Source organism: Dendrobates tinctorius, unplaced genomic scaffold, assembly GCF_039654945.1.
Source record: "Dendrobates tinctorius isolate UK_male_01 unplaced genomic scaffold, ASM3965494v1 ptg000398l, whole genome shotgun sequence".
Lineage (NCBI taxonomy): Eukaryota > Metazoa > Chordata > Amphibia > Anura > Dendrobatidae > Dendrobates > Dendrobates tinctorius.
Window position 1 is genome coordinate 128486 of NW_027362064.1, and position 26590 is coordinate 155075.

Here is a 26590-nt window from a genome sequence, read left to right on the forward strand (position 1 = left end):
CGCTAAATCATCCCAGTCAGATGTCTGTCCAGCCTCTGTTTGAAGACTTCCACAGAAGGAGAACTCACCACCTCTCGTGGCAGTCTGTTCCACTCATTGATCACTCTGTCAAAAAGTTTTTCCTAATATCTAATCTGTGTCTCCTCCCATTCAGTTTCATCCCATTGCTTCTTGTCTTTCCTTGTGCAAATGAGAATAAAGATGATCCTTCTACAATGTGACAGCCCTTGAGATATTTGTAGACAGCTATTAAGTCTCCTCTCAGTCTTCTCTTTTGCAGGCTAAACATTCCCAAATCCTGCAACCTTTCCTCATAAGGCTAGTTTCACACTAGCACTTTTGAACGCAGCGACGGCCTGCGCACGGCTGCCGCTAAGCCCCGCCCCCTGCCGCGCCTCCGCCGGTAGCTCTGCCTACCGGCGCATGACGCTGCATGCGTCCTGTGTCCCCTATCTTTATCACTGGGGGCGCAGGCCGTGCGCAGTATGCGTTTGGCGGCGCATGCACCTTTTTGACGGTGCGCTGAGCGCAACCAAACTGCAGCAGGTTGCGTTTGGCGCAGGTCGGCGCACCGTCAAAAGGACGCATGCGCCGCCAAAAGCATACTGCGCCCAGCCTGCGCCCCCAGTGATAAAGATAGGGGACACAGGACGCATACAGCGTTATGCGCCGGTAGGCGGAGCTACCGGCGGAGGCGCGGCAGGGGGTGGGGCTTAGCAGCGGCCGTGCGCAGGCCGTCGCTGCGCTCAAAAGCGCTAGTGTGAAACTAGCCTAAGACAGGGTTTGCAGACCGGTCACCATTCTGGTCGCTCTTCTGAACTTTCTCCAGTTTGTTGATGTCTTTTTTTAAAATGTGGTGCCCAAAACTGGACACAATATTCCAGATGAGGTCTGCGCAAAGAGGAGTAGAGGGCAATAATGACTTCACGTGATCTAGACTGTATGCTTCTGTTAATACATCCTAGAATTGCATTTGCCTTTTTTGCTGCTGCATCACACTGTTGACTCATATGAACTACTACATACAAGACATTTATGGCACATAATTTTGTTATACTGGAAATGGTAAAACCTATCTAACTTTTATGGCGGCACCTGGGAATGATTCAGTATGAGAATGTGGCCCTAGGGCCAAAAAAAATTGTGTGTACCACTGGTCTAAGGAGAGGGTGTATGTTGAATATATAATATATATATATATAATATAATTGTAGAGACTTTAGCGTCCCGTAGACATGACCACCAATACAGTAGATCCTAAATATACCGCAGACAGACGATTACCAGCAATTTCTCAATTACCAACGTTGCTGTGAATAGTTGTAGTCCGTCTCGTAGCTCCTCCGTTTAATGAAGACTGGACATGATTAATTGATTTTTTTTTCTTCATTCATTTCACTGAAACATATTGAATCATACAGATCCAGTACAGATAGTATAGACTAGTCCATATCCTAAAATTCATTCAGCTAGGTCCAAGCCCTGTGCATGCAGTGTAGTGACTGATGAGTCAGGGGTGGGATTGTTGTAAACTTTCTCCATCCCACCCCTGTGTCAGCAGGAACTGTATGAGTGATGCAGGATATATGAGGTGCCCTGCAGCTGCCTGTACATGGGTTGCAGTCCTGGGTGGGTGAGGAGCAGGGCTGATCATCTCCTGGTCTTGATGTCAGTGGCTGGGGCAAGAGGTCACTGTTATTGATCCATGTCCTCAGAACTCTATTGACAGAAAGGACTGGGGACTGAGAGAAGAGCAGCAGCCTGGATGGACTAAAAGGCACCATGGAGCCACACATGCATCACCCAGGAGCCCTGGTCTGGTTACTGCTGCTGGGGTCACTGGCACAGACCCCCTGTGTGACCGCCCTGGAGAGAAACTATTATGTGGCTGCTGTCATCACCGACTGGGACTACAGCAATGGGCAGAATGACAGGTACTGACCTCAAGGCTGATCTGTGGGCAGAATGCAGGGTACTGTAGTGCTGGCTGCAACCGTGTATGTGTAATAGATAGATAGATAGATATGGGATATATAGATAGATAGATAGATATGGGATATATAGATAGATAGATATGGGATAGATAGATAGATAGAGACATGCAGCAGTGTTGAGTTTTTCATAGTTTTTTTTAAAGTCAGGAGTTCTTTCAAAAGCAATGTGAAAACTAAAAGAGAGATTTATGGTTTTCCTTCTCGCTGGATCCACTCCTGGGTTTGACTCAAAAAAAGTGAAGTTAAAAACTGCTATGTTGTTTTTTTTTTACCCAAAGAAAGCCTACCATACCCCCCTCATGCCACATTATACCCCCTTGATATCAGCAGCGTTGAGTGATATTCATAAGAATTACTTAATTATAAAGTGCACCTGTCACCTGTTTTGACCGTTATAAGATGCGGTCGCTGCCTTTCAGAGTTTATCTACAGCATTCTATAATGCTGTAGATAAGCCCCCGGTCCGACCTCCAAGATAAGAAAAATAAGTTTTATTATACTCTCCCGGGAGGGAGGGCGGATCGGTCCATTGGTTGTCACAGGTCAGGGTCCTCCCATCTTGCGATGCCATCCTCCTGCTTGCTTCCTTGCTCCCGGCATCACACTTCTGCACAGGCGTACTTCTCTTCCCTGTTGAGGGCAGAGCAAATTCTTGCAGTGCGCAGGCACTGGACTTCTCTGACCTTTCCCAGCGCCTGTGTGGCGCCCCTGAGGCTCAGTCGCCACAGAGGTACTGCACCTCCTCCTGAGGTGTGGTGCCCCACCATCCAGGTAAGTTGGAGGCTCCTGACCACGCTCCAACACTCGCCTCCCACAAAACACAGTAGTTCAGCAAAGCCACATTGCGGCTCCCTGCTTGGAGTGTAGCAGAGCACCTTTGGTGGCTCCCTGCTTGGAACACGAAACGTGCTGGGAGGCGGGTGGAGTTGAGAATACATAAAAGAGTGGGAAGGTTTAGGACTAGGGGTCAGTTTGAGAGAGGAAGCCACTCAGAGAGGAGTGAGGAAAGAAGATCCCTGAGAGAGGGATGGAGGAAGGAGGTGCTGCAGCAGACCTCAGTAACCTGGGTCTGCTGGCACGGGAAAGGAAAGAAGGAGAAAGACATTGAACTGAAACCTGATCTTCCATAAGAGAGAGAGATTAGTACGGAACGAAGGAGTAAAAGGGAACAGAGAGGACATGGGTTAGAGGAAGAACCCTGCCTAGAAGTTCTAAGCGCAAGGCCGGGGCCCGATCCCCAAGGTTGTATGGATGCTAATGGTCCTGCAGCAGACACCAGTGGAGTAGTGGGCTGTAAATGCACTACTCCCATCTAAGACTTGGGGGCACAACAGCAACTTGGATAGAGAGCCGGGACTGAGGAGTAAGGAGTCCCCGAAGCAGGCTAGAGCTGTCTGCCATACAAGTAGAGTTCTTGGGAACATCTGTTAGGAGGCACTCCAGTGTAACTCAGTACTAGGAGTAGTTCACACTTGAAGGCGCTATAGAGGAGACGTTCAGAAAGGCACATGTTGGCGGAGTGTTGGAAGGGAGCATTCCATCTTGCCTGGAGGTTGACTGAGTCCCTGACCCGGAGGACACGGCACGGAGGCAGGCACCTGTGTGTACTACAGACTGTGAGTAAAGCTTTGGAACGACAAGCCCTGGTGTCCTCCATTCATTCTCGCGCCAACGTACCCAGCACCGCTACATCTGGGTACCAGTTTCTACACCGCTTGTGCCTCTCCTCTAATTCCACATCTACACTACCCTGGGACTACAGCTCCACCTGTGGGGAGCTTCACCATCTTGGCTGCAACACACCATCAGTCCCAGAGGATCTGCATGCAGCGTCAGCCTAACACCTCACTTGCCGAACACCACAGGTGGCGTCAAGAACTATTCATTTAACTACATTCCACCACCATTACAACTCCCCCCATTAATTGGGCTCCCAGGGCCACGGTCCGGGTCACTGCTGCTGTTACACATCCCGCTGACACCGGCCCGGTACCGAGTACCCCACGGCCCTGGGAGGGCGACCCACCTGCGCTCTGCAGTACTTTGCTCTGCTCTCAACAGGGCAGATAAGTACTCCTGCGCAGGAGCGTGATGCCAGTAGTGAGGAAGCAAGTATGAGGGCGGCATCGCAGGAAGATGGGAGGCGCCGAACCCGGACCTGCAACACCCATCGGACCAGACCGCCCCCCGGGTGAGTATAATAAAACTTATTTTTCTTATCTTTCATTATAGAATGCTGTAGATAAGCCCTGAAAGGCGGTGGCGGCATCTTATAGTGGCCAAAACAGGTTCCCTTTAACATCTAATTATGGGTTCTGGTGTGTTAGGTAAGTTACCGTATGTGAGAAGATAACTGACTTAAATCTTAAAGTTCTGAACACATAGACTTTCATTACTTGAACCAGTACAAATATTAGATTTCCACAAAGATATAATGAGGTAAAGAATCCTACCGCACTTCTCAGTAGTTACACATTAACCCCTTCACGACATTTGACATACTATACCATCCATGTGTCCTGGGCCTTCATGCCCATGGACGGTATAGTACGTCATGTACGATCATCCGCGCTCATGGGGGGAGTGTAAAAGGAAGAGATTTGTTGGATGCAGTGAAGAGCCGGAGGCAGAGTAGGGGTTAAGAGGGTTTACTGAACAGGTTATTATACAAGATTCCTGGGACTTTCACTACTCCTTCCTTTCCATTCTGGCTCCGGGCAATGTCCCCAGGCTCGGAGACCTCTAGTTTAACAGGCGGCGCAGCCAGGGCCCATCCCGTCGCGGACATTCCCTAGCCATATGTCCTATTTCTCCGCAGTTATAACAAGAGAAGGGCGTCTGTCTGCGGAACCTTCGGCCGTCGTTATGGACATCTACTTCGCCTTGGCTCCTGGAGGCGCACTGGCCAGCTTTGACTTTCTACTTCACCTGAGCCAGTTCCCCTTGAATATTTAACAGCTCTTTTCTCATCTCTTCAGCCCATTGGGATTCAGCAACCGACTGCACAGCTGCTTCATCACTCTGGACCTTCCCTACCAGGACCGTCACTCCCTGCTCCTGTTCACGTGAACGGGCCTCTCTCCCTATGTCAGCAAAAGTCATACGAGGGTTTGCCCACACCCGCTCTCTCAGGGTCTGCTTGGTCAGGGCGTCCCGCAGGCCTGTCACCAACAAGTCATGCAACACGACATCTGTCGGCCCTATCCCTATCCCGTCTTTTCTGACAATGGCGGTGTGCAACTCTTGTAGGGCATTCATATATTGCGTAACAGTCCCCCCTCTCTTTGCATACGGCTAAACAGGCGAGTCCTAAGTTCCCCTACGTCAGTGGGGTTCCCATGGGTCGCCTCCAAGATATGGAGCACTTTCGCAAACGTGTCACGGTCTTGGGGGGTACGCAGCATCACGGAGTCTAAAGCCTCCCCATCCAAAGCCATAATGGCCACCTCGGCCTCGAGCGCGGAGGTCATAGGGTGCATTCTCATTATACCCCTCATGCGTTCCGTCCAACTCTACAACATAGTATTGGATCCTGTAAAGTTCGGCAAGTTACTCAGCATGGCCCACAGAGAGATACTGGTTCGGGGCCCAGCTGCCTGTTCTACTGCCTCTGTGCTATTAGACTGCATCCTGCCGATTACACCAAAATGTAAAAGGAAGAGATTCATTGGATGCAGTGAAGAGCTGGAGGCAGAGAAGGGGTTAACAGGGTTTACTGAACCGGTTATTATACAAGGAGTACTCCACACATGGAGACAAGATCAGTAACGGCAATGACGGGAAATGCACACAAAACACAATGCTTGAGATAAAGGTATACAAAAAAGGTAAATTATCGCTTGCAGTTCTTGTAGGGGAAAGGCTGGAATATCTCCCGATGGCGTGGCAAATCGTGGACAATGTCTCTGGCAGCACCTTTTTTATACTGGTGCATTCTGACCCTAGCCAAATAGCTCTGTGTTTTTGCTTCATTATGTAATGTCTGTAATTATTGTCTGCTTTTTTCTAGCATTTGTATCATTAAAATTATATTTCATATTGATATTTGGGCTTTAGCAGTATGCTCCATTTTTCTTGTGTGGAATATTGTGTAGGAGCTCCATAGGGTATTTACCCATAATTATCCTGGTTGGGATGATTGGGAGTGTATTGTAGATCATGAATTCTGTAATCTAAGATTTTCCCCAGAAGCATCATCTATAATGTGAATAGGAAATCAAAGTAACAATCTTCTTCATCTTTTCATCAGAACTTGGAAGTTTGTTCCATAAACAAAATTATTGTAGCAATTGTATATTAATTACCTAAAGGATAATTAAAGGGAACCTGTCAGCAAGATTGTGCTGATTAACCTACAGACAGTGTCAGGTTGGCGCCGTTATACTAATTAACCCCTTCACGCTGCAGCCCTTTTCGTTTTTGCGTTTCTGTTTTTCGCTCCCCTTCTTCCCAGAGCCATAACTTTTTTATTTTTCCATCAATATGGCCATGTGAGGGCGTATTTTTTGCGGGACGAGTTGTACTTTTGAACAACACCATTGATTTTACCATCCACAACTGTTTTTTGGATTTTTTTTTTTCACCATGTTCAACAAATTCTAAACAATATGATTTTCCAGGTCATTGCGAGTACATATACACCAAACATGTATAGGTTGTTTTTTATTAATTGGTGAAAAAAATTGAAAGTTTGCTAAAAAAAAAAAAAAAAAACATGTAATTTTCCGATACTCATAGTGTCTCCAATTTTCGTGATATGGGACAGGGTGAGGGCTTATTTTTTGCGGGCTGAGCTGATGTTTCTAATGATTCCATTTTGCTGTGCATATGATCTTTTTATCAACCGTTATTGCATTTTAGTTAAATGTTGTGGCGAATAAAAAAACATACCGTATTTTTCGCTTTGTAAGACGTACTTTTTTCCCCCAAATTTGGGGGGAAAATAGGGGTGCGTCTTACAATGCAAACATACGTTTTTTGTGCTGCCGCTCATCTCCCGAGATTTCAATGCCGAGATCTCCATCTGCGCTTGCGCAGCGGCCATTTTCCAGGAAGCAAGCCTCTGCACAGGCATGGATGGAACGGCAGAGCCCCCCACGCAGCACGGGACAGAGCCCGGCAGCGGCGGCAGGCACCGGGGGGCCCAGTGCGGTGGCGGCAGCACCCGAGGGACTCAGCGCGGCGGCGGCAGCACCCGAGGGACCCAGCGCAGCGGTGGCAGCACCTGGAGGACCCAGCGCGGTGGCAGCAGCAGCAGGTACAGAGTGGGCGGCAGCAGCAGCAGGTACAGAGTGGGCGGCAGCACCCCGGGGACAGAGTGGGTGACAGCAACCTGGGGACAGACCGGTAAGCAATAAGACGCCTGGATTATAAGAAGCACCACCATTTTATTAAAAAAACATTTTTTCCTATTTTTCTCCTCAAAATTTGGGGTGCGTCTTATAATCCGGAGCGTCTTATAAAGCGAAAAATATGGTAATTCTTGCGTTTTGACTTTTTTTTTGCTCCGATGTTTACCGATCGGATTAATTATTTTTATAGCTTGATAGATCTGGCGAATCTGAATGCAGCAATACCCAATTTCTGTATTTTTTTTTGTTTTATTTTGGATGGGGCCATTGGGGAGTGATTTGAACTTTTATATATATATGTGTGTGTGTGTATATATATATATATATATATATTAGCTGAAGAGCCCTGCGTTGCCTGGGCATAGAAACCAACTGTGGTTAGTTATAACAAATTATAATGATTATATTGCACATAAACACTGTACATCTAATCCTATCCAGTGTGATACTGACTGCTGAGCCGTGTATCTAATCCTATTCTGTGTGATACTGTCTGCTGAGCCGTGTATCTAATACTATTCTGTGTGATACTGTGTGCTGAGGTGCGTATCTAATCCTATCCTGTGTGATACTGTCTGCTGAGCTGTGTATCTATTCCTATCCTGTGTGATACTGACTGCTGAGCTGTGTATCTAATCCAATCCTGTGTGATACTGACTGCTGAGCCGTGTATCTAATCCTATCCTGTGTGATACTGACTGCTGAGCTGTGTATTTAATCCTATCCTGTGTGATACTGGGCTTCCCCTGCAGTCTGTGTCAGAGGGTGGTCTGTGTTGGCACGGTAATAAATTATGTTATTTCCAGCTTTACAGAAGGACGAAAACACCATAGAAATGATAAGAATAATAGGCCTCAGTTACCACAACTGTCTACAAAGAAAACTGTTGCTGATAGCAACCAATCACAGCTCATTTTTCATCTGTTAAACAGCTCTGGGACAGCGTGGCGAGTTTTGAGTGGCGACTTTTGTGTTTAGACTTTTATGTGGCGAGGTTGGTGTATGTGTGGTGAAATGTGTGCTGAGGGTGGTATATGTGTTGAAGCACGTGGTAGTGTGTGGCACATTTTGTGTGTGTTCATATCCCCGTGTGTGGTGAGTATCCCATGTCAGGGCCCCACCTTAGCAACTATACGGAATATACTCTTTGGCGCCATCGCTCTCATTCTTTAAGTCCCCCTTGTTCACATCTGGCAGCTGTTAATTTGCCTCCAACACTTTTCCCCCATTATGTAGATAGGGGCAAAATTGTTTGGTGAATTGGAACGCGCGGGGTTAAAATTTCACCTCACAACATAGCCTATGATGCTCTCGGGGTCCAGACATGTGACTGTGCAAAATTTTGTGGCTGTAGCTACGACGGTGCAGATGCCAATACATACATACACTTTTTCCCCATTAAGTAGATAGGGGAAAAATTGTTTGGTGAATTGGAACGCGCGGGGTTAAAATTTCGCCTCACAACATAGCCTATGATGCTCTCGGGGTCCAGACGTGTGACTGTGCAAAATTTTATGGCTGTAGCTGCGACGGTGCGGATGCCCGGACATACATACATACAGTACATACACACCCACATTGAGCTTTATATATTAGATCTATATATATAAAAATCAATGTGTGTGTGCGTGCGTGCGTGCGTGTGTGTGTGTGTGTCACCAACCAATCATGAAGTATCTTTCATTTCACCAGAGCTGTTCAAAAGAAGCTAAGCTGTGATTGGTTGCTATGACCAACAGTTTTCCTTGCAACCAATCACTAAGCATCTCTTATTTCACCAGAGCTGGTTAAAAGTAGCTGAGCTGTGATTGGTTGCTATGCGCAAGTTTTCCCACTTGACAATACCTCAGCAGACTCTGACATGGTGGGAGAAATATAGCATCCCCAGGAACATAAGCTCCCAGCCATTGTCTGTCCCCCAGAAAGGAGCAGTGAGTACATGACAGAAGAATGTCGTGTGGATTTAATATTTTCTCACAGACACTTTTATGCATTATTGATGTGTTAGGGTAAGTGCACACATTGCGGATTGTGCTGCGGATTTTTCCTTGCGGATTTTGCAAACTCCGCAGGTAAATCCGGATAAGCCTGCGGTTTGACACCTGTACAATGGAACAGGTGTAAAGCCGCTGCAGAATCCGCACAAAGAATTGACATGCTGAGGATTAGAAACCGCAGCAAATCCGCGCGGAAAAATCCGCAGCATGTGCACAGCTGTTTTTGTTTTCCATTGATTACAATGGTTCTGTACACTGCAGCAGAATCTGCTGCGGATCCGCAGCAGAATCCGCAGCGTGTGCACATACCCTTACTCTGCTCTGCTGCTGTGAATTTTTTTAAAGTGCTACTTTCCCCATAATTCACCTGAATATACCCATATAACACGTAATGCTTTTCCTGTAACAACCCATTAAATATGATACTATACTGCATACAGATGCTGTACATCCATGAGCAACTCAGCCGGACAAATTACAAGTTGACGGTGCATGAAAATGTGTGTGAAGGTTTCTCTACTGTACTAATGTATAAGGTTTGTGTCTGTCCATTGGTGAAAAGCATGACTGTAATATTTATGGTGGCAGATAAGTGAGACTATCAGCCTGATCAGTAGAAAACCCGGGATCTTAGTGAACCCTGTTTCTGTGCAATTTCACTATTCTACTTTTACTGGCTTTGACGGGATGATATGGGATATTAGGGGTAGTAGTCTGGTAGCTCTGGCTGACGGAATAATGTGGGATATTATAGTAAATGTGGCTATGCGGAGTGGACGGGGCTATACACTCAGCTTTATATATAGATATAATCATTATAATTTGTTATAACTAACCGTAGTTAGTTACCGTATTTTTCGGACTATAAGACGCACCGGACCATAAGATGCACCCCAATTTTCAGAAGGAAAATAGGGAAAAAAATAATAATGTGTCAAATGGGGATCCGTCTTACAGTCCGAATTCAGCTTACCTGGGAAGGGATCCGTCACAGGTGGAGGAGTGGTCACAGGGGTCATTCAGTGGTCCAGGCTGGTGCAGCGGCGGCGGCTCTGTGCTGGGGCAGGTGGGCTGTGCTGGGGCAGCTGGGCTGGGCTGGGGCAGCTTTGCTGGGCTGGGGCAGGTGGGCTGTGCTGGGGCAGGTGCGCTGTGCTGGGCTGGGGCAGGTGGGCTCTGTGGGGTGGGGGTGGCAGCGGCCTGTGCTCCGGTGCAGGGGCGGCAGCTCCGCCGGCATTTCCTCGAAGCCCGGAGGCCCCCGCACATCCGTTGCTGGCTGCTGCCATGTTGCGGTGGCCTCCGGGAACATGGACGCCGGGAAGATGGCCGCAGGTCCGGGGACGGCGCATGCGCAGGTTCAGATCTCGTCCCGAGATCTCGGGGGACGAGATCTCGTTGCCGAGATTTGAATCTTGTCTCCCGAGATCTCGGGATGAGATCTGAACCTGCGCATGCGCCGTCCCCGGACCGGCGGCCATCTTCCCGGCGTCCATGTTCCCGGAGGCCACCGCAACATGGCAGCAGCCAGCAATGGATGTGCGGGGGCCTCCGGGCTTCGAGGAAATGCCGGCGGAGCCCCCCACGGAGCACAGAGAGCCACTACCCCTGCACCGGAGCATAGCCCGCTGCCACCACCGCACCACAGAGCCCCGCGGCACCCGCACCAGCCACCAGTCATGGACGGATGTAAGTATATTGCGACCATAAGACGCACCCCCCCACTTTACCCCAAAATTTTGGGGGAAAAAAGTGCGTCTTATGGTCCGAAAAATACGGTACTATGCCCGTGCAGCGCCGGGTTCTTCAGCTAGTATTTTAATATTTTTAAAAACATTTTTTTTTTTACTTTTTGCATGCTTCAAAAGACTAGAAGCTGCAGTTGATCAGATCGCCTGTGTGTAAGCAGAAATGTTCACTGGCTATGAGCGCCAACTGCTGCAGACCCCAGGTTGTGATGCCAACCCATCGGCATTCAAAACAGCTGACGTGTCAGGAAAGATGTGGGCTCATCGCCGCAGCCCACATCAAAAGGAGGGACATGACATGTGCTGTACATGTACGGCACCTGTCGAGAAGGTGTTAAAATGATACCTTGGTTGATGAAATCATTCTTGTGGTTGTTGTTTCCCTCTGCCTTAACCTAACACCTACACTAGTTTACCACACCGCAGCCCCTCCTACTATTAACCATCAACTTGCACTATCTAAGAACTGGGGCACTAAGATTAAAATACCCCATCTAGTGGCCAAAAGTGGGCACTACACTCTCCCTATATTAACATACAGTATACAATAATATGTACAGTTTACAGGAAACGGCAATACACGTACTAGTATAGCAGTGCCATCACTGATAAGTGGTAATACATATTATTATGTAGCAGTACCACAATATCTGAACAAATACACGTTAACTTACATTACACTAAAACATACAATACCGGGACCACCTAAGGAGGAAAGGTAAAGCAGTAACATTATTCAATCCCCTTACAAGAGCACCACATGAAGACCACCCCACAGGCCGCCCCGGAGCACGACCATATCATTAACTCAAAACTGAAAATAAAGATTAAACAACAACCACAAGACGGATTTCATCACCCCAGGTTTCATTTTAATCAGTATAAAACTTCTCCAGCTCCATCAAGTTATATGGTTTCCTCTGGTGAATAGCAATCTTCAAGTCTGACCACAGATTCTCAGGTGGATTAAGGTCTGGCCTGTGTAGGTGGAGATATGGTGGACATTCTCCCACCCACATTATCCACATAAAAACCAGCCCATAATGCAATTTTAATTTCACCCTCACAATACGTAGTGTGCTGAAGGAAACTACTCTGGTTCCCATCACTGACACTATTCATGTGCAGTGACACATCCCCGCCTCCATTACTCCACCAGTGACTTTGTCACAGTGGTTAATCTGCAGGTTAACAGCGCTATGATGCTGTCCGGCGCCTGCATGCAGCCGAATGCAATGGGGAGAGAATGATCTTTATTCTTCCCGCCAGCATTTGGTATTCAGTCATAGGGGCATGAGCGACACCGGCTCAGTCATTGCTCGGAGTATACAGACCTGCCGCTGTAATATACAGCCAGTGTCAGTCAGGGCCGGGGGCACGGTTACAGCGGTTGTTCTATATACTCAGAGCAGTGACTGAGCCGGCACCGCTCCCGCCTCTATGACTGGATACCGAATGCTGGCGGGGAGAATAAAGACCATTCTTTCCCCGTTGCATTTGGCTGCGTGCAGGATTATAATGCTGTTACCTGCAGATTATCCGCATTATTTCTGGTGATAGATTCCCTTTAATGGTGTTGCTGCCTCTTTGGCCTTTCAGAAAACGTGTGTATATATTGACAGGCATGTGACACTTAGATTGCACACAGGTGGACTTCCTTTCACTAAGTATGTGACTTATGAAGGTCATTGCTTGCAACAGAAGTTTTTAGGGGCTAAAGGGGTGAATACATATGCACATGTCAGCTTTTAGTTATTTGATCCCATACATTTAATTTATGCTTATATTTTTTCTCACTACACTGCACAAATTTTTGACTATTTAGTGCTGATTCATCACACACAAATCGGATTACAAAAATATTTAAACACAGATTGTAATGTAGAAAAATAGGTAAATAGCCTAAGGGGTGAATACTTTTGCAAGCCACTATAGATAGAAACAATAGATAGACTATTTTCTTGTTTTTCGTTGCGTGACCTTTCATCCTGTATGAGATACGATCAGGTAGACGGATCAAGACAAATAAAGCTAGCAAACATCAAGAGGTTTAGGCAGGGCTTACATGCTAACATTTTGTGACTATTTAGACTTGCTGCTATTATGATCACTGTAAATATTCATAAACCGTTCTGTAAAATGTGTGAATTTGTCAGTCTTTATTCCACCTTTCTTGATGTGGATAAGTTATAAATTATGGTGCCCAACATATTTTGTCCTGTAATTTATTTGGTTATTAATTTGTTGTGCTTGCTTATATAATGACATCATATTCCGCATCGCTGTAGGATTCAGCCAGGACGGTTGTCGTGGCCGTGGACACCAGGGCCTTGGCGTCTTGGCCTCCTCCCACAGAAAAATTATCAGCTTCTGCCTGCGTACCTGTTTGGGGTTCTGATTCACCGTCAGGGATTCCACTGCGGTGTGGCACAGCTCCTGTACACCCAGTTTCGGTGCATAGGGTGGAAAGAATGGACACAGATACCGGTTCAGATGCCAAACAAGCAATTTTACTTTTCTCTTCAATGGTCCCGGACACATCAGTAACATTACAGTCCACACAGGATTCCTCCTGCACTTTCCTGCTTTCTTTGTCTTCACGCACATAACGGAGTAATAGCACCCTAGACGGTACCGCAGCATCACTTCTGTAGGACCTCAATACATAGGGGATCCCGTTCATCCGTTTCGCCCCAGACTTACAAGCTTCAGCCCTATTTAAGATCTGCCACATTGTGAATATTCTGCGCCCTGCACAACTCTTGGACCACGAAATTCTCTCTTTCACTTGTTGCTGTGAAACACCATAACTCCCAGGGTGCTTATGTCTCATCCAGCACCCGTCTGAATGTGCCTATGCACTTTTCTTCCAACAGAACGTTACGTAGCTGCTATGTCGTCCTGGGCCTAGAGCCCTTGTGGACATGTCGGGCGTGCTCTGCCTTCTAACCTATTCTTATATCCTACATTCTCTTATCCCATAGCAGCTCCTACTACCATTAACCCTCTATGAACTTCCTACAAGATATACCTACCAGGCACACTAGTATGCCCCCATCTAGTGGCCCACAACAGAACTACACTTACTCTTATCTATGAGAAATATATACTAAAAGTGCCCTCTTCTAATGACCCCAAAGGATGCACTAGCTTACCCTAATCTATACATAAATATGCAGAACATTATACAACACAATATATTACAATCTTTACAGCATGGTAACACATATATGATGTGGCAGTACCAATCACACAAAAAATGGTAATACACTATGAGTGGAGCAGTACCAAGAATAATTACATATATACATTAGGACTTCTTAAAGGGAGGTAACATTAAAAGGGACGTCTTACTTCAATCCCCTTCATCGCTTTACAGACATTTCCATCACTTTCCCCCGGTCTCAAAATTCCCTGCCGGTGTCTTTGGAGTGTGGGAGGAAACCTACGCACACACGGAGAGACCATACAAACTCCTTGCAGATTTTGTCCTTCATGTGATTTGAATCCTGGAGAGTATCAGGGCTAACCACTGATTGGATTATTGTTCACATCTCTCACTTTTAAATGGAACCTGTCAGGTCTCTCATACTCTCCAATCCAGCAGCATTTTCCTATTTATTTATATTCCCTGCCAAACCAGCCCTGTATAACGTTATTCTGTACAAACTAGGTTTTTAAAAAAACATTTATAATGTCCGCGTTTGCTATACTAATGAGGGCTTTCACTAGTCAATGGGGCGTTAGTTGCCCCAGACTAGTCAGTCCTTTCTTCCATGTTATTATGCCCCTGTGGGTATGATAACATAATTTGCAGGAGTTGTCGTCATTGCCATCTCCTGCAAATCTCGCACAGGCGCACCTCTGCAGCTGAGTGTACGCTTCCCGGCGTCAGCGACCCATTGGGCATGACCGGAAGCCATCTTCTGAACTTCCGATCTTGCCCAGTGCACCTAAGAAGCTGGGTGTACGGGTCTCTGACTTCAAATGTGCAGTGTGCATTACCTAAAGTTCAGAAGATGGCTTCTGCTCATGCGCAGTGCGTCTCTGATGCTAGGAAGCGTGCTGTATCCATTGTGGGGATGTGGCTCGCTTAGGTGCAGCGGGAGACAAATGTGAGACAGGTTCTTCCACAGTGCTTGCAGTTTATTCACGGCATAAACGTACAAGGCAACGTAACAGCAAACAAATAGCCATTTAGCTCAGGCAAAATAACACAATGTCCATAGTTGTAGACTCAGAGCAGGAGTCTCAGCACACATGGGAGGTTTAGTCCTCCCCACACACAACTCCTTGGTTCAGGAGCAGGCCACATTATAAGACTGTAGCCACACCCACGTTCCCAGCAGCTGACTGGTCACCTGACTGTGACCTCACCACAGGTCCTTCAAACAAAAACAATAACAATATCTGTTATGCTTTACTTCTGCCTTACATTATAGAGACAAGCCATTTATGAGACACATATCTCCCATCGATTACACGACCCTTAGCCCTGCCACATACCTCCCCCCTCTGCCTAAAGCCGTGGGGCTTGGCACTTTCACCTACCAGGCAAGGGATTCTGGAGAGGGCATCGGCATTCCCATGTAGCTTCCCGGCCCTATGCTCTACATGGAAGCTGAAGTCTTGTAGGGCTAAGAACCAGCGGGTGACCCTAGCATTCTTGCCCTTGGTTTCCCTCATCCACCTGAGTGGGGCATGGTCGGATATTAACCTAAACTTCCGTCCCACCAGGTAGTACCGTAATGTGTCCACTGCCCATTTTATGGCCAAACACTCCTCTACAACTGAGTAATTTCTCTCACAAGAAGTCAACTTCCTACTCAAGTAGAGAACAGGATGCTCCTCCCCACGTATCTCTTGGGAAAGGACAGCTCCTACCCCGACATCTGAGGCATCTGTCTGGAGGACAAATTCACGTTTAAAGTCTGGGGCCACCAAAACGGGTTGCTTACAAAGCGCTCCCTTCATTTCTTGGAAGGCTGACTCTGCTTCTTCGGACCAGCTGACCATCACTGACTTTGTCCCTTTAAGCAGATCAGTTAGAGGTGCAGCCATTGTGGCGAAGTTTGGGATAAACCTCCTGTAATATCCCACAATCCCCAGGAAGGCTTTAACTTGCTTCTTTGACAGAGGTCTCGGCCATGTTTGAATTGCCTCCACTTTATTGATTTGGGGTTTGATCTCGCCACGCCCCACTACATATCCGAGGTACTTGGCTTCTTCTCTCCCCAAGGCACACTTCTTCGGGTTTATTGTAAACCCTGCCTCTCTTAGAGCGTCAAACACTGCTTGGACCTTTTCCAGGTGAGTCTCCCAGTCCGGGGTAAAGATGACGATATCATCCAGGTATGCAGCAGCGTATAGCTTATGAGGTGCAAGGATTCTATCCATCGCCCTCTGGAAGGTTGCTGGAGCTCCCTGTAGGCCAAACGGCATCCGGACATACTGGAAGCACCCGTCTGGTGTGGAGAATGCCGTCTTCTCCTTGGCTTCCTGTGCCATGGGGATCTGCCAATATCCCTTGGTCAGATCCAAAGTGGTTATGTACCTGGCAGGTTCAAGTCTCTCGATGAGCTCATCAACGCGTGGCATGGGATAAGCGTCGAACTTGGAGACCTCATTCAGCTTCCGGTAATCGTTGCAGAACCTCCATTCACCATCAGGTTTTGGGACCAGGACAATCGGGCTCGACCAGCCGCTCTTGGATTCCTCAATGACCCCGAGCTTCAACATACGCTGCACCTCCTTGGAGATTACCTCTCGCCGGGCCTCAGGAATACGATATGGTTTCACGTTCACCCGCACATGTGGCTCGGTCAGAATTTCGTGCTCCACCACCTTCGTGCACCCCGGCAACTCTGAGAACAGGTCCCGGTTTTTCTGGAGTAACTCCCGGCACTGCTGCTTCTGGGCCTTCGATAGAGTCTCCGCTATGGTAACGGCTCCAACCTCCCCTTCTAGGTTGCCCAGCAAGCACGGAGTTACCGCTGGCTCTCTATCTTGCCACGGCTTGATAAGGTTAACATGGTAAACCTGGTATGGCTTCCGTCTTCCGGGTTGGTGGATCTTGTAGTTTACGTCTCCCAGTTTCTCCACCACCTCATATGGCCCTTGCCACTTGGCCAAGAACTTACTTTCCACCGTCGGGATTAGCACGAGAACTCGGTCTCCCGGATTGAACTGCCTCACTCTGGCTGACCGGTTGTAGACCCTGGCCTGAGCCTCTTGTGCCTGGCGGAGATGTTCTTTAACAATGGGCATTACCTTTGCAACCCTCTGCTGCATCAGTGCCACATGCTCAATGACGCTTCTGTGGGGCGTGACTTCGGCTTCCCAGGTTTCCTTGGCTATATCTAGGAGACCTCGCGGATGCCGGCCGTACAGAAGCTCGAAGGGGGAGAACCCCGTGGAGGCCTGGGGAACTTCACGGATAGAAAACAGTAAATACGGTAAGAGACAATCCCAGTCTCTACCATCTTCCTCTATGACTTTTCTCAGCATGCTCTTCAGGGTCTTGTTAAACCTCTCAACAAGGCCATCTGACTGTGGATGGTACACTGAAGTCCTCAGCTGGGAAATTTGCAAGACTCTGCACAATTCTCTCATCACCTTGCTCATAAAAGGTGTCCCCTGGTCGGTCAGGATCTCCTTCGGCAAACCCGTCCGGGAAAACACATGGACCAGCTCACGGGCTATACTCTTCGCAGAGGAGTTTCTCAGGGGAATGGCCTCAGGATAGCGTGTGGCATAGTCCAGGATGACTAATATATACTGATGGCCCCGAGCTGATTTAACTAAGGGACCGACCAAGTCCATGGCAATTCTCTCAAATGGCACCTCAATAATGGGCAGTGGCACAAGAGGGTTCCGAAAATGAGATGTGGGGGCAGTTAACTGACATGTCGGGCAGGACCTGCAATAGTTTACTATTTCCCGGTGACACCCAGGCCAATAGAACCTCTGTACAATCCGTTCCTGGGTTTTTTCCACCCCCAGGTGTCCCCCCAAGACGTGTGAATGGGCCATGTCCAACACTTTTCGTCTATAGGGGCCTGGTACTATTAACTGCTCTGCCACCTCCTCCCTTATTTTCGTGACCCGGTACAACAATTCCCCACTCAACATAAAATGGGGAAACCTTGTGTCTGCTCCCGGCTCTTGTGCAACCCCATTAATGACGGTGACATTGTTAAAGGCTTCCCTTAGTGTGGGGTCCCTATGTTGGGCAGTCCCAAAATTCTCCCCGGCCACCCCTAACTCCGGGATGTCAGGTACAGGGGACCCTTCCTCTTCATCCCCAACAAGGACACATAAAGGGAACTCGTCTGCCTCTGGTGGTGGCGATACCTCAGTGGGGTGGATTGGTTCCCTGCTCTTGCTAGCACACTCAGAACCCATCCCCCACAGATCCCAAAACAGACAGAAATCCCGGCCAATAATTATGGGATGCAACAAGTCTCGAACAACACCAACTTCATGCGACTCGGTGCCATGCGCCGTTTCAATCTTCACCCTAGCCATAGGGTAGTCCTTTGCATCGCCATGTATGCACCGAACACCAATCTTTTTACCCGGGAGTATGTTTAGAGGAAAACTGGCCCTCACAAGGGTCACCAAGCTCCCGGAGTCCAGAAGCGCCATTACTGCTCGACCGTTCACCTTCACGGGACACGCTTGTGGCCCCTTGTTAGGTAGCGAGTTCACACTGCAAGCTGGATATGCGTAGTATGAACTACGGCGTCCCATGCTGCAGTCCATCTGCTCGGTGGTCTGGGGACAACGGGCCGCTATATGTCCTGGCCCATGACACTTCCAGCAAATAACACCCGAGGGGACCTTGGGCACCGCCTTCTCGACATCGGTGGCATCAGCCCGACCTGGGGTTGGGGCGCTCGTCCTGCCCTCCTGGATGGCGGTTGCCAGAAGCTGCATCTGCTGCCGTTGTTCCTGCTGGCTTTGCTGGAACTGCTGCCGCTGCTCCTGCTGGCTTTGCTGGATCTGCTGTAACAGCAGCTTGTTGGTTTCCTGCTGCAGTGCCTGGGACTGGACCAGGTGTTTCATGAGGTCCTCCATGATTCCCGGCAATGCTTGTTGCCCCGCTGCAAACTTCACCCAGGACATGCAGCAACTGTCTCAAGTCTCTGCTGGGACCGCTGCCCGCACGTGTACCACCAATTGTGGGGATGTGGCTCGCTTAGGTGCAGCGGGAGACAAATGTGAGACAGGTTCTTCCACAGTGCTTGCAGTTTATTCACGGCATAAACGTACAAGGCAACATAACAGCAAACAAATAGCCATTTAGCTCAGGCAAAATAACACAATGTCCATAGTTGTAGACTCAGAGCAGGAGTCTCAGCACACATGGGAGGCTTAGTCCTCCCCACACACAACTCCCTGGTTCAGGAGCAGGCCACATTATAAGGCTGTAGCCACACCCACGTTCCCAGCAGCTGACTGGTCACCTGACTGTGACCTCACCACAGGTCCTTCAAACAAAAACAATAACAATATCTGTTATGCTTTACTTCTGCCTTACATTATAGAGACAAGCCATTTATGAGACACATATCTCCCATCGATTACACGACCCTTAGCCCTGCCACACCATATAGTGAGTTATATAGTGCCTCTGCTTGGGCAAAGTAATGTTCTGGATCAGCAGAAATATCCAGCAGAATCGAGGTGTTTGGGATAGATGCCACGTCTCATGAGCAGTTTAGTTCAGGCATGTAACGACTCACCATTACTTTTTTTAGAAATGTGTTACTCTATTAACATTAACAGCCTTTTATTCTGTGATTCTATTAGTGTCACAATCCATTTTTGGATTTGTGGCAGATCTGGTCTCTTTAAATTAAAACTTTTTTCCTTTCAGGCCATCGGGGGTTAATGTTAGTCCCCCCCCCTTGCTGGTCTGCTGGTGTAATTGCATTGCTGCTGGTTCAGCTGATGTGGGTGGGGACCACTTCCACATCCTTTAAAAGGTCACCTGATGCATCAGCTGACTGTCGGTGTTAGTTCATTCTACAGCGACCAAGCTGCAGGAAGGAGCTCTCTGGGTGCAGTGGTGCTTTGCTGAGATCGCTTGTCTGGTGCCTTACTCTGCTGTGCGGTGCTTTGCATCAGAGGGAGCTAAGTGTTGCATTTTTTGTTTACCCTGTCCCTTTTCGTGTCTGTCTGACCTTACCTTTTGTTGTATTAGTGCAGCGGTGGGACCAGTGCTCTCCCCTGCCAGTTCCCTACTTAGGGATAAGAGCAGGGCAAGTGAGGGATTAGGTATCCTGCTCGGCGATGGGGTGAAAGAACCCATATAGAGATGCTAGTAAGATCAGGGCACTTCCTCAGTTGTGCACAGTAGGTATCCATTTCCCCTGTTCCCTATCGACAGGGCCCACGGTTGTTAAAGTTTCCCCGGTGTTCCCTTGTGTGTTGTGCCGTCCATTGACCGACCATTCGTGGTGTCGTGTCACACCGCTTCAGTCACATTGTGACATTTAGGTTCCTGAGCAATGATCTCACGGACTAAGAATTTGTATTAGTAAATTAGTTTGTGGTCAGATAAATGCAATGTATGTACAGTATATGCATGGAGAGACCATTGGTTGATCAATGGGTCAGTGGGATTCTAATCTTGAGCATTATGAAGGTGAAACATTTAATGCCGAGGCTTTGATTGGTTGTCTGATACAGAGAATTTATTTTAGGCATTGATGGTTTTCAGATAAAGAATGGTGGCTTACTCACCTTCCCGTGTCCTATAGATCCATAGCATAAGTGATGTCTGCTCCATTCGATAGTCACAGGACCGCTGTGGCCTGTGGTTGCAGCATTCGGGTGAATAGAAGAGCATGTCACAGGATACCTATCTGATGCTGCACTCTTCTGCTCATCTGACCACCTGCTCTAGATCCGCAGGGGCACTGCTAGGTGAGCATGCTTCAGTTTATTATTTTAATTGTATTGCCTTGATCCCTGACTATACCAAGTATATTAGCCACATATAAATGCAGTTCTGATCTAGATCTATAATGTAATATTTTCTTTTTTTTGTTATACAGCTCTGAATATGTCTTTAAGAAAATAGTTTTCAGGGAATATGAAGAAGGTTTTCAGAAAGCAAAGGCTGTATCCAAGCTGTCAGGTAAGCAGCACAATGAAATCACTTGTTTTCTGATATAGAAGGTCCATTCAGATTGCCGTAGACACGTGACATGTGATCAAGTGATGGTATCGGGTAAAGAAAAGCTAATTATTCCAGTTATTGCAATAAGACAAGGCATCTAAGCAGATGCCAAACAGCTCTGGTCCAACTGATCTGGAGAAAAACGGAAGAATCAGAGAAGAGAGAATAGAATCTATATGATTCTTCCAGCACTATCCACCAATCTCTACAGACATAGCTTCTCCACAGACCCATAAGAGTCAGCAGGGTCCACTAAGAACAATTAAATATTGATGATCAGCTTTGAAATATTTCTTGAGTCATCTACATAAAGGGGTTGTTTAGATTTATGATGAAAGTCTTCATTTACTCTATGTGACTTCAGAGTTTTGAATTCTCACAGCGTGTGCACAGCACACTGTCAGGATTCTCTGGTGCCAGCGGGTGGTCACGTGACCGCGAATATACTGTTATGTGCCCACTAGACCTGCTCAACCGCACTCATTTCACTTATATTGAGTGAGACTGTAACACCGGTAATTGGATGCAGCGACACAGAGGCACAGAGCAAGGGTTAACAAGGGTAACTGTGGTCTGATTTAATTATTACAGGGAGGAATCTCCTCGCAGGGAGCAACAGGGGATAAGTCAGATTTTAATTTAAAAACTACAAAAGAACAGAGAAAATTAAGGCGACAGTTTATTCGTGTCTGCTTCACTTAGCGCGAGTCCGATGCTTGTCACTTCCTCTCAGATGAAAGCTGGATGCCGGCTGAAGCCAATGGATGCCGGCTGAGGCCAATGCTGGGATCTTCAGGCTTCCCTGCCTAACAGATCAGTCTTCCCTCTTCTGGCGGCAACGAGCGGTCACGGGTCTGACCCTTTGAGCCCCTAGCCCAACACACTGCTCTGCAGCCGGGAGCCTTTCACAACAAACTCCGGTTTGGCGTGCTCCGCACTCAGGAGTCTCGCACAACAATCTCCTGCTTGGCGTGCTCTGCAGTCAGGAGTCTCGCACAACAATCTCCTGCTTGGCGTGCTCTGCAGTCAGAAGTCTCACACAACAATCTCCCGCTTGGCGTGTTCTGCCCTGCGACGCTCTCTGGTCCTTTCTGCACTCGTCACCTTACGCTACCGCACAGACTAACGCTACTTGCGGCGTGAAGCAGATCTACCCTATCGCTTCTCTCTGGCGGGAACTGCACCTCGCTTCCCGCACAAAACCCTTATTCCTCCCTGGCTCACCACGTCCCCTCTCTGCAGTTCATGGGTCTCTTCCGTCCTCAATTTCCTTCCCCCTGCAACAATAGGCTCCGCCCCAGCAGTTCTGGACCCAGTGCCCTGTCAGCACCCACAGCCCGATCTTCTCCCTTACAAGACCACGCACCTTTAGTAGGAATTTGGCCATAAGTTCACCGATTGACAACTAGTGGTCATGTGACCGCTCTCTATCGCCGCCAACACAGGAGAATCCTGACAGCGTGTGATGCGCATGCTGTGGGGATTCAGAAGTCTGCAGTCACTGAGTGTGACAGCAGACTTTCATCCCTAACCTGGACAAAACCTTTAAGTTCCATGTATTTATATATAGATTATTTTATAAGCTGGTATTCTGTTTGTTTTTCAAACTCAAGAACAGATTATATGAAAGTTTTTATTTTTTTCCTCGTTGAAACAGTTGTTAGTATTGTAAAATTTTTCAAGCAAGCCTTAAATACTGCTATATCAAAAAATCCAGAAAAGAGAAATTACAAAGAAAATCTGAACTTACACGTTAATGGGCTTAATGTTCTCCTCTTTTGTTTGCTGTCAGTCCCATGAAGAAAACTATATTTTGGCACATATGTATGTCTCTATGCACCTTTGTCCCCTCTGTGGCTGAATGTGGTATCTGACTCTTTTATCTTATTGAAGGTGGCATTTCAGGCCCCCACAAAATGTCAGGCTGGCCATCCCTGGAGTAGAAAGAGAACTATGTGTGTATGACAACCTGACAACCTTTTAAGACCTGTAACAGAAGCCACAATAGTTGTCAGCTTTCCTAACAGAATTAGCAAAGAAGTGGCTGATTATAAAAATGGTAACAGTATGATAGAGGGGGAGTGAGAGAGGAGTTTTTAGGTTTGAAAGTCTTAAGGGCCTGTCACACTAAGTGATATCGCTAGCAATATCGCTATAACTAGTGACGTTATAGCGATATTGCTAGTGATATTGCTATGTGTGATACTTACCTCCGACCGCTCCCCCGCTGGTTATCGCTGATCGCGCGAGAACGTCCTGGACCTTTTCTCGTCGTCAGCTTCCTGCTGGGCTTCCTGCTGTGGAGACGAGCGACTCGTGGAGCCGGGCGGGAGGACGTCAGGATCGCCTCGTCTGACAGGTAAGTAGCGACCCCCAACCGCTGCTATGTCGCTGGTGAGATCTGCCTGTGTGGCAGCTCACTAGCGACCACTTAGCGATGCACCAGCGATCCTGACCGCGTCATATCGCTGGTCGGGATCGCTGATGCATCGCTAAGTGTGACTGTACCTTTAGAACCAATGACGAAGGTTTCTTCTCCTTGGCTTGGCCCATAGGGATATGCACAAGACATTATTTTCTAGTTTTTAAGTTAATGTTACAGCCACAAATAGTTAACCACAGCAAATTTTCTGTTTATATAACGTTATTTATTTTTTATTCATTCTTTTACGTGTGTGAAGCAGAACCTAGTACTGGTTTTATAAGATTATGATTAATCGCCAAGTTGTTGGCAAATGTAAAACTATGGATTAAGGAAAAATATAGAAGAATGTCAAACAAATAATTAAACCTGGAAATCTAAACGTTTGACTAGTGTTAAAAGGAATCTGCCAGCAGGATTTCACCCCCAAACTATTTATTTGTGCTTGTAGCTCTTTCAAAGACAAGTCCGGCAATATCTTTACATGACCAATCCGTTCCTCCATTACTGAAAAAACAGCCCTTGAATTGATAAGCCTGATGGACTATGGTAGATCTGAAGCCTCTGTCACTCCAGCTCCATACTCCACCTCCTGTCTGACAAATGGCTTCTATGCCTGAAGTCACTGACCTGGAGTGACAGAGGTTTCAGATCTACTCAGTAAATGACTCAGTAATAGAGGAACTTTCTGGCTATGCTGGTTGGACCAGGATGCATGAGACTAGTTGTCCTGTAGTGATAATTTCTTGCAGATAAACCACTGATTGTATTGAAACAGTAAAGTTGTTATGATTCCACCACACGGGGGGGGGGAGAAGGTGCCACTGAGCTCCACCCTCCTACTGACCCTACCTACTTGCCGGTCCCACCCTAGCCAGTGGGCGACAACTGGGCGGCGGTCCCTACCTCGGCGTAAGTGCTGGGAGCTACAGTGAGGGTAACTGAGGGTGGAATGAGTGCAGGACAACCTAAGGGAGACAAGCAGCAGCAAGGAGGGCTACTAGAGTGAAACTAAAGAGTGAGTGAACCTGAAGGGTAAAATCACGAAACCCCAAACTAACACAAAAAATACTAAGCTTTCAGCAAAGACAAAAGCGGAAGGCTGGAGTCCCAGAGGTACTCAACGAAAGAGAGACCGGGAGGCTGTCTGAGGTAGTACCAGACAGCGCAGTAGGGAAGGCAGGAATCCGTACCACAGAAGAATCACCGGCAAGGAGTGAAAGCCCTGTGGAGTGCTAAATAGGAAGAAGGCGGGACATAAGCACAGGAAACAGTGAAGCAGCCAATCACCAGAACGGAGGAAGAACGATGAACGAAAAAGAACTAGTTGATCAGAAACTGTATATTAAGACTGGTTGTGTGGCACAGCCAGTAAGGCAGCGAGACTTGCTGTGGAACACAGACTAGACCCCGGTACGAATCCTGACATTACCCCCTCCTTTATGAGGGGCCCCTGGACCCTCACTCAGGGAAGGCTTCTCAGGAAATTTGATATGGAACCTCTTACATAACCTGGGAGCATGAACCTCAGAATGAGACACCCACGACCTCTCCTCAGGGCCATACCCCTTCCAGTCCACCAGGTACTGCAGGACCCCACGAACCTTCCTGGAGTCCAGGATCTTTCTTACCTCAAACTCGGGGTGACCAAGTACAACAACAGGAGCAGGAGGTGTGTCAGCCGGACAAACTGGAGGTACATAAGGTTTTAGGAGAGAGACATGGAATACCCTATGCACTCTCATCGCCTGGGGGAGGTCCAATTTGACAGAAACAGAGTTGATTATCTGAGATATTTTAAAAGGACCAATGTACCGGGGAGCCAGTTTACCAGAGGGGACTCTTAGTTTCAGATTTTTAGTAGAAAGCCACACTTTCTGCCCAACTTCAAAGGAAGGACCTCTCCTCCTTTTCATATTAGCAAAGTGGCGCTGTGACTCATGAGCCTTTTTGATGTTGCTTTGGACTTGCTCCCAAACTGACCGCAGATCCGAGGAAACAATCTCTACCTCAGGATTGTCCGAGGGGTCCTCAGAGAAAGAGCTGGATTTAGGGTGAAATCCCATGTTGCAGAAGAAGGGAGATATCCCTGTGGAAGAGTTCACCCTATTATTTATGACAAACTCTGCCAGGGCAATAAAATATGCCAAGGTCTCTTGCTTATTAGCCACATAGCAACGTAAGAACTGTTCAAGGGCTTGATTGGCCCATTCTGTCTGCCCATTGGTCTCCGGGTGAAAGGCCGATGAGAAAGCAAGGGAAACGCCAATTTTACTACAGAAAGCTCTCCAGAATTTGGAGACGAATTGGGTACCCCTATCTGACACAATATTAGAAGGAATTCCATGCAGCCGCACCACATGATTTAGAAACAAGGGGACCAATTGCTTGGCGGATGGCAATTTGGGTAAAGGAATAAAGTGCGCCATCTTACTAAAGCGATCCACCACAACCCACAAGGTAGTCATTCCCAGGGAGGAAGGTAAATCAGTAACAAAGTCCATGGAAAGATGGGTCCATGGCTTGGAGGGAACAGGTAGAGGACATAGTTCTCCCAAAGGCCGTGAGCGGTTAACCTTAGACCGGGCACAAATGTCACACGCCTTGACATAGGCAGTGGCATCCCGGCGTAAAGTCGGCCACCAAAAATTTCTGGAGATTGACTCCATAGTACCAGAGATACCAGGGTGACCTGAAAGAGGAGAGTTGTGGTGTTCATTCAGCAGTCTCAAACGCAAATGACAGGGAACGAACCATTTATTATCAGGAGAGCCGGACGGAGACAAATGTTGAAATTGCTTAACTTCAGCAAACAAATCAGAGGAATTAGCAGCCAAAAATACTTTATCAGGTAAAATGGGAACAGGTGGGATGTTTGACGGTTGTTCAGGCAAG

At 47.6% G+C, this 26590-nt stretch overlaps 1 protein-coding gene across 1 annotated transcript in view; it reads left to right on the forward strand.

The window, feature by feature from the left end:
• The first annotated feature begins 1637 nt into the window (after positions 1-1637).
• The window catches only part of F5 (coagulation factor V), a 114619-nt gene continuing 89666 nt past the window's right edge, over positions 1638-26590 (forward strand). Inside the window, exons 1-2 of the mRNA XM_073563806.1 lie at positions 1638-1934; positions 21149-21231. Coding sequence (XP_073419907.1) covers positions 1783-1934; positions 21149-21231 — 235 coding nt within the window. The 5' untranslated portion in view covers positions 1638-1782. The remainder of the gene's footprint in view (positions 1935-21148; positions 21232-26590) is intronic.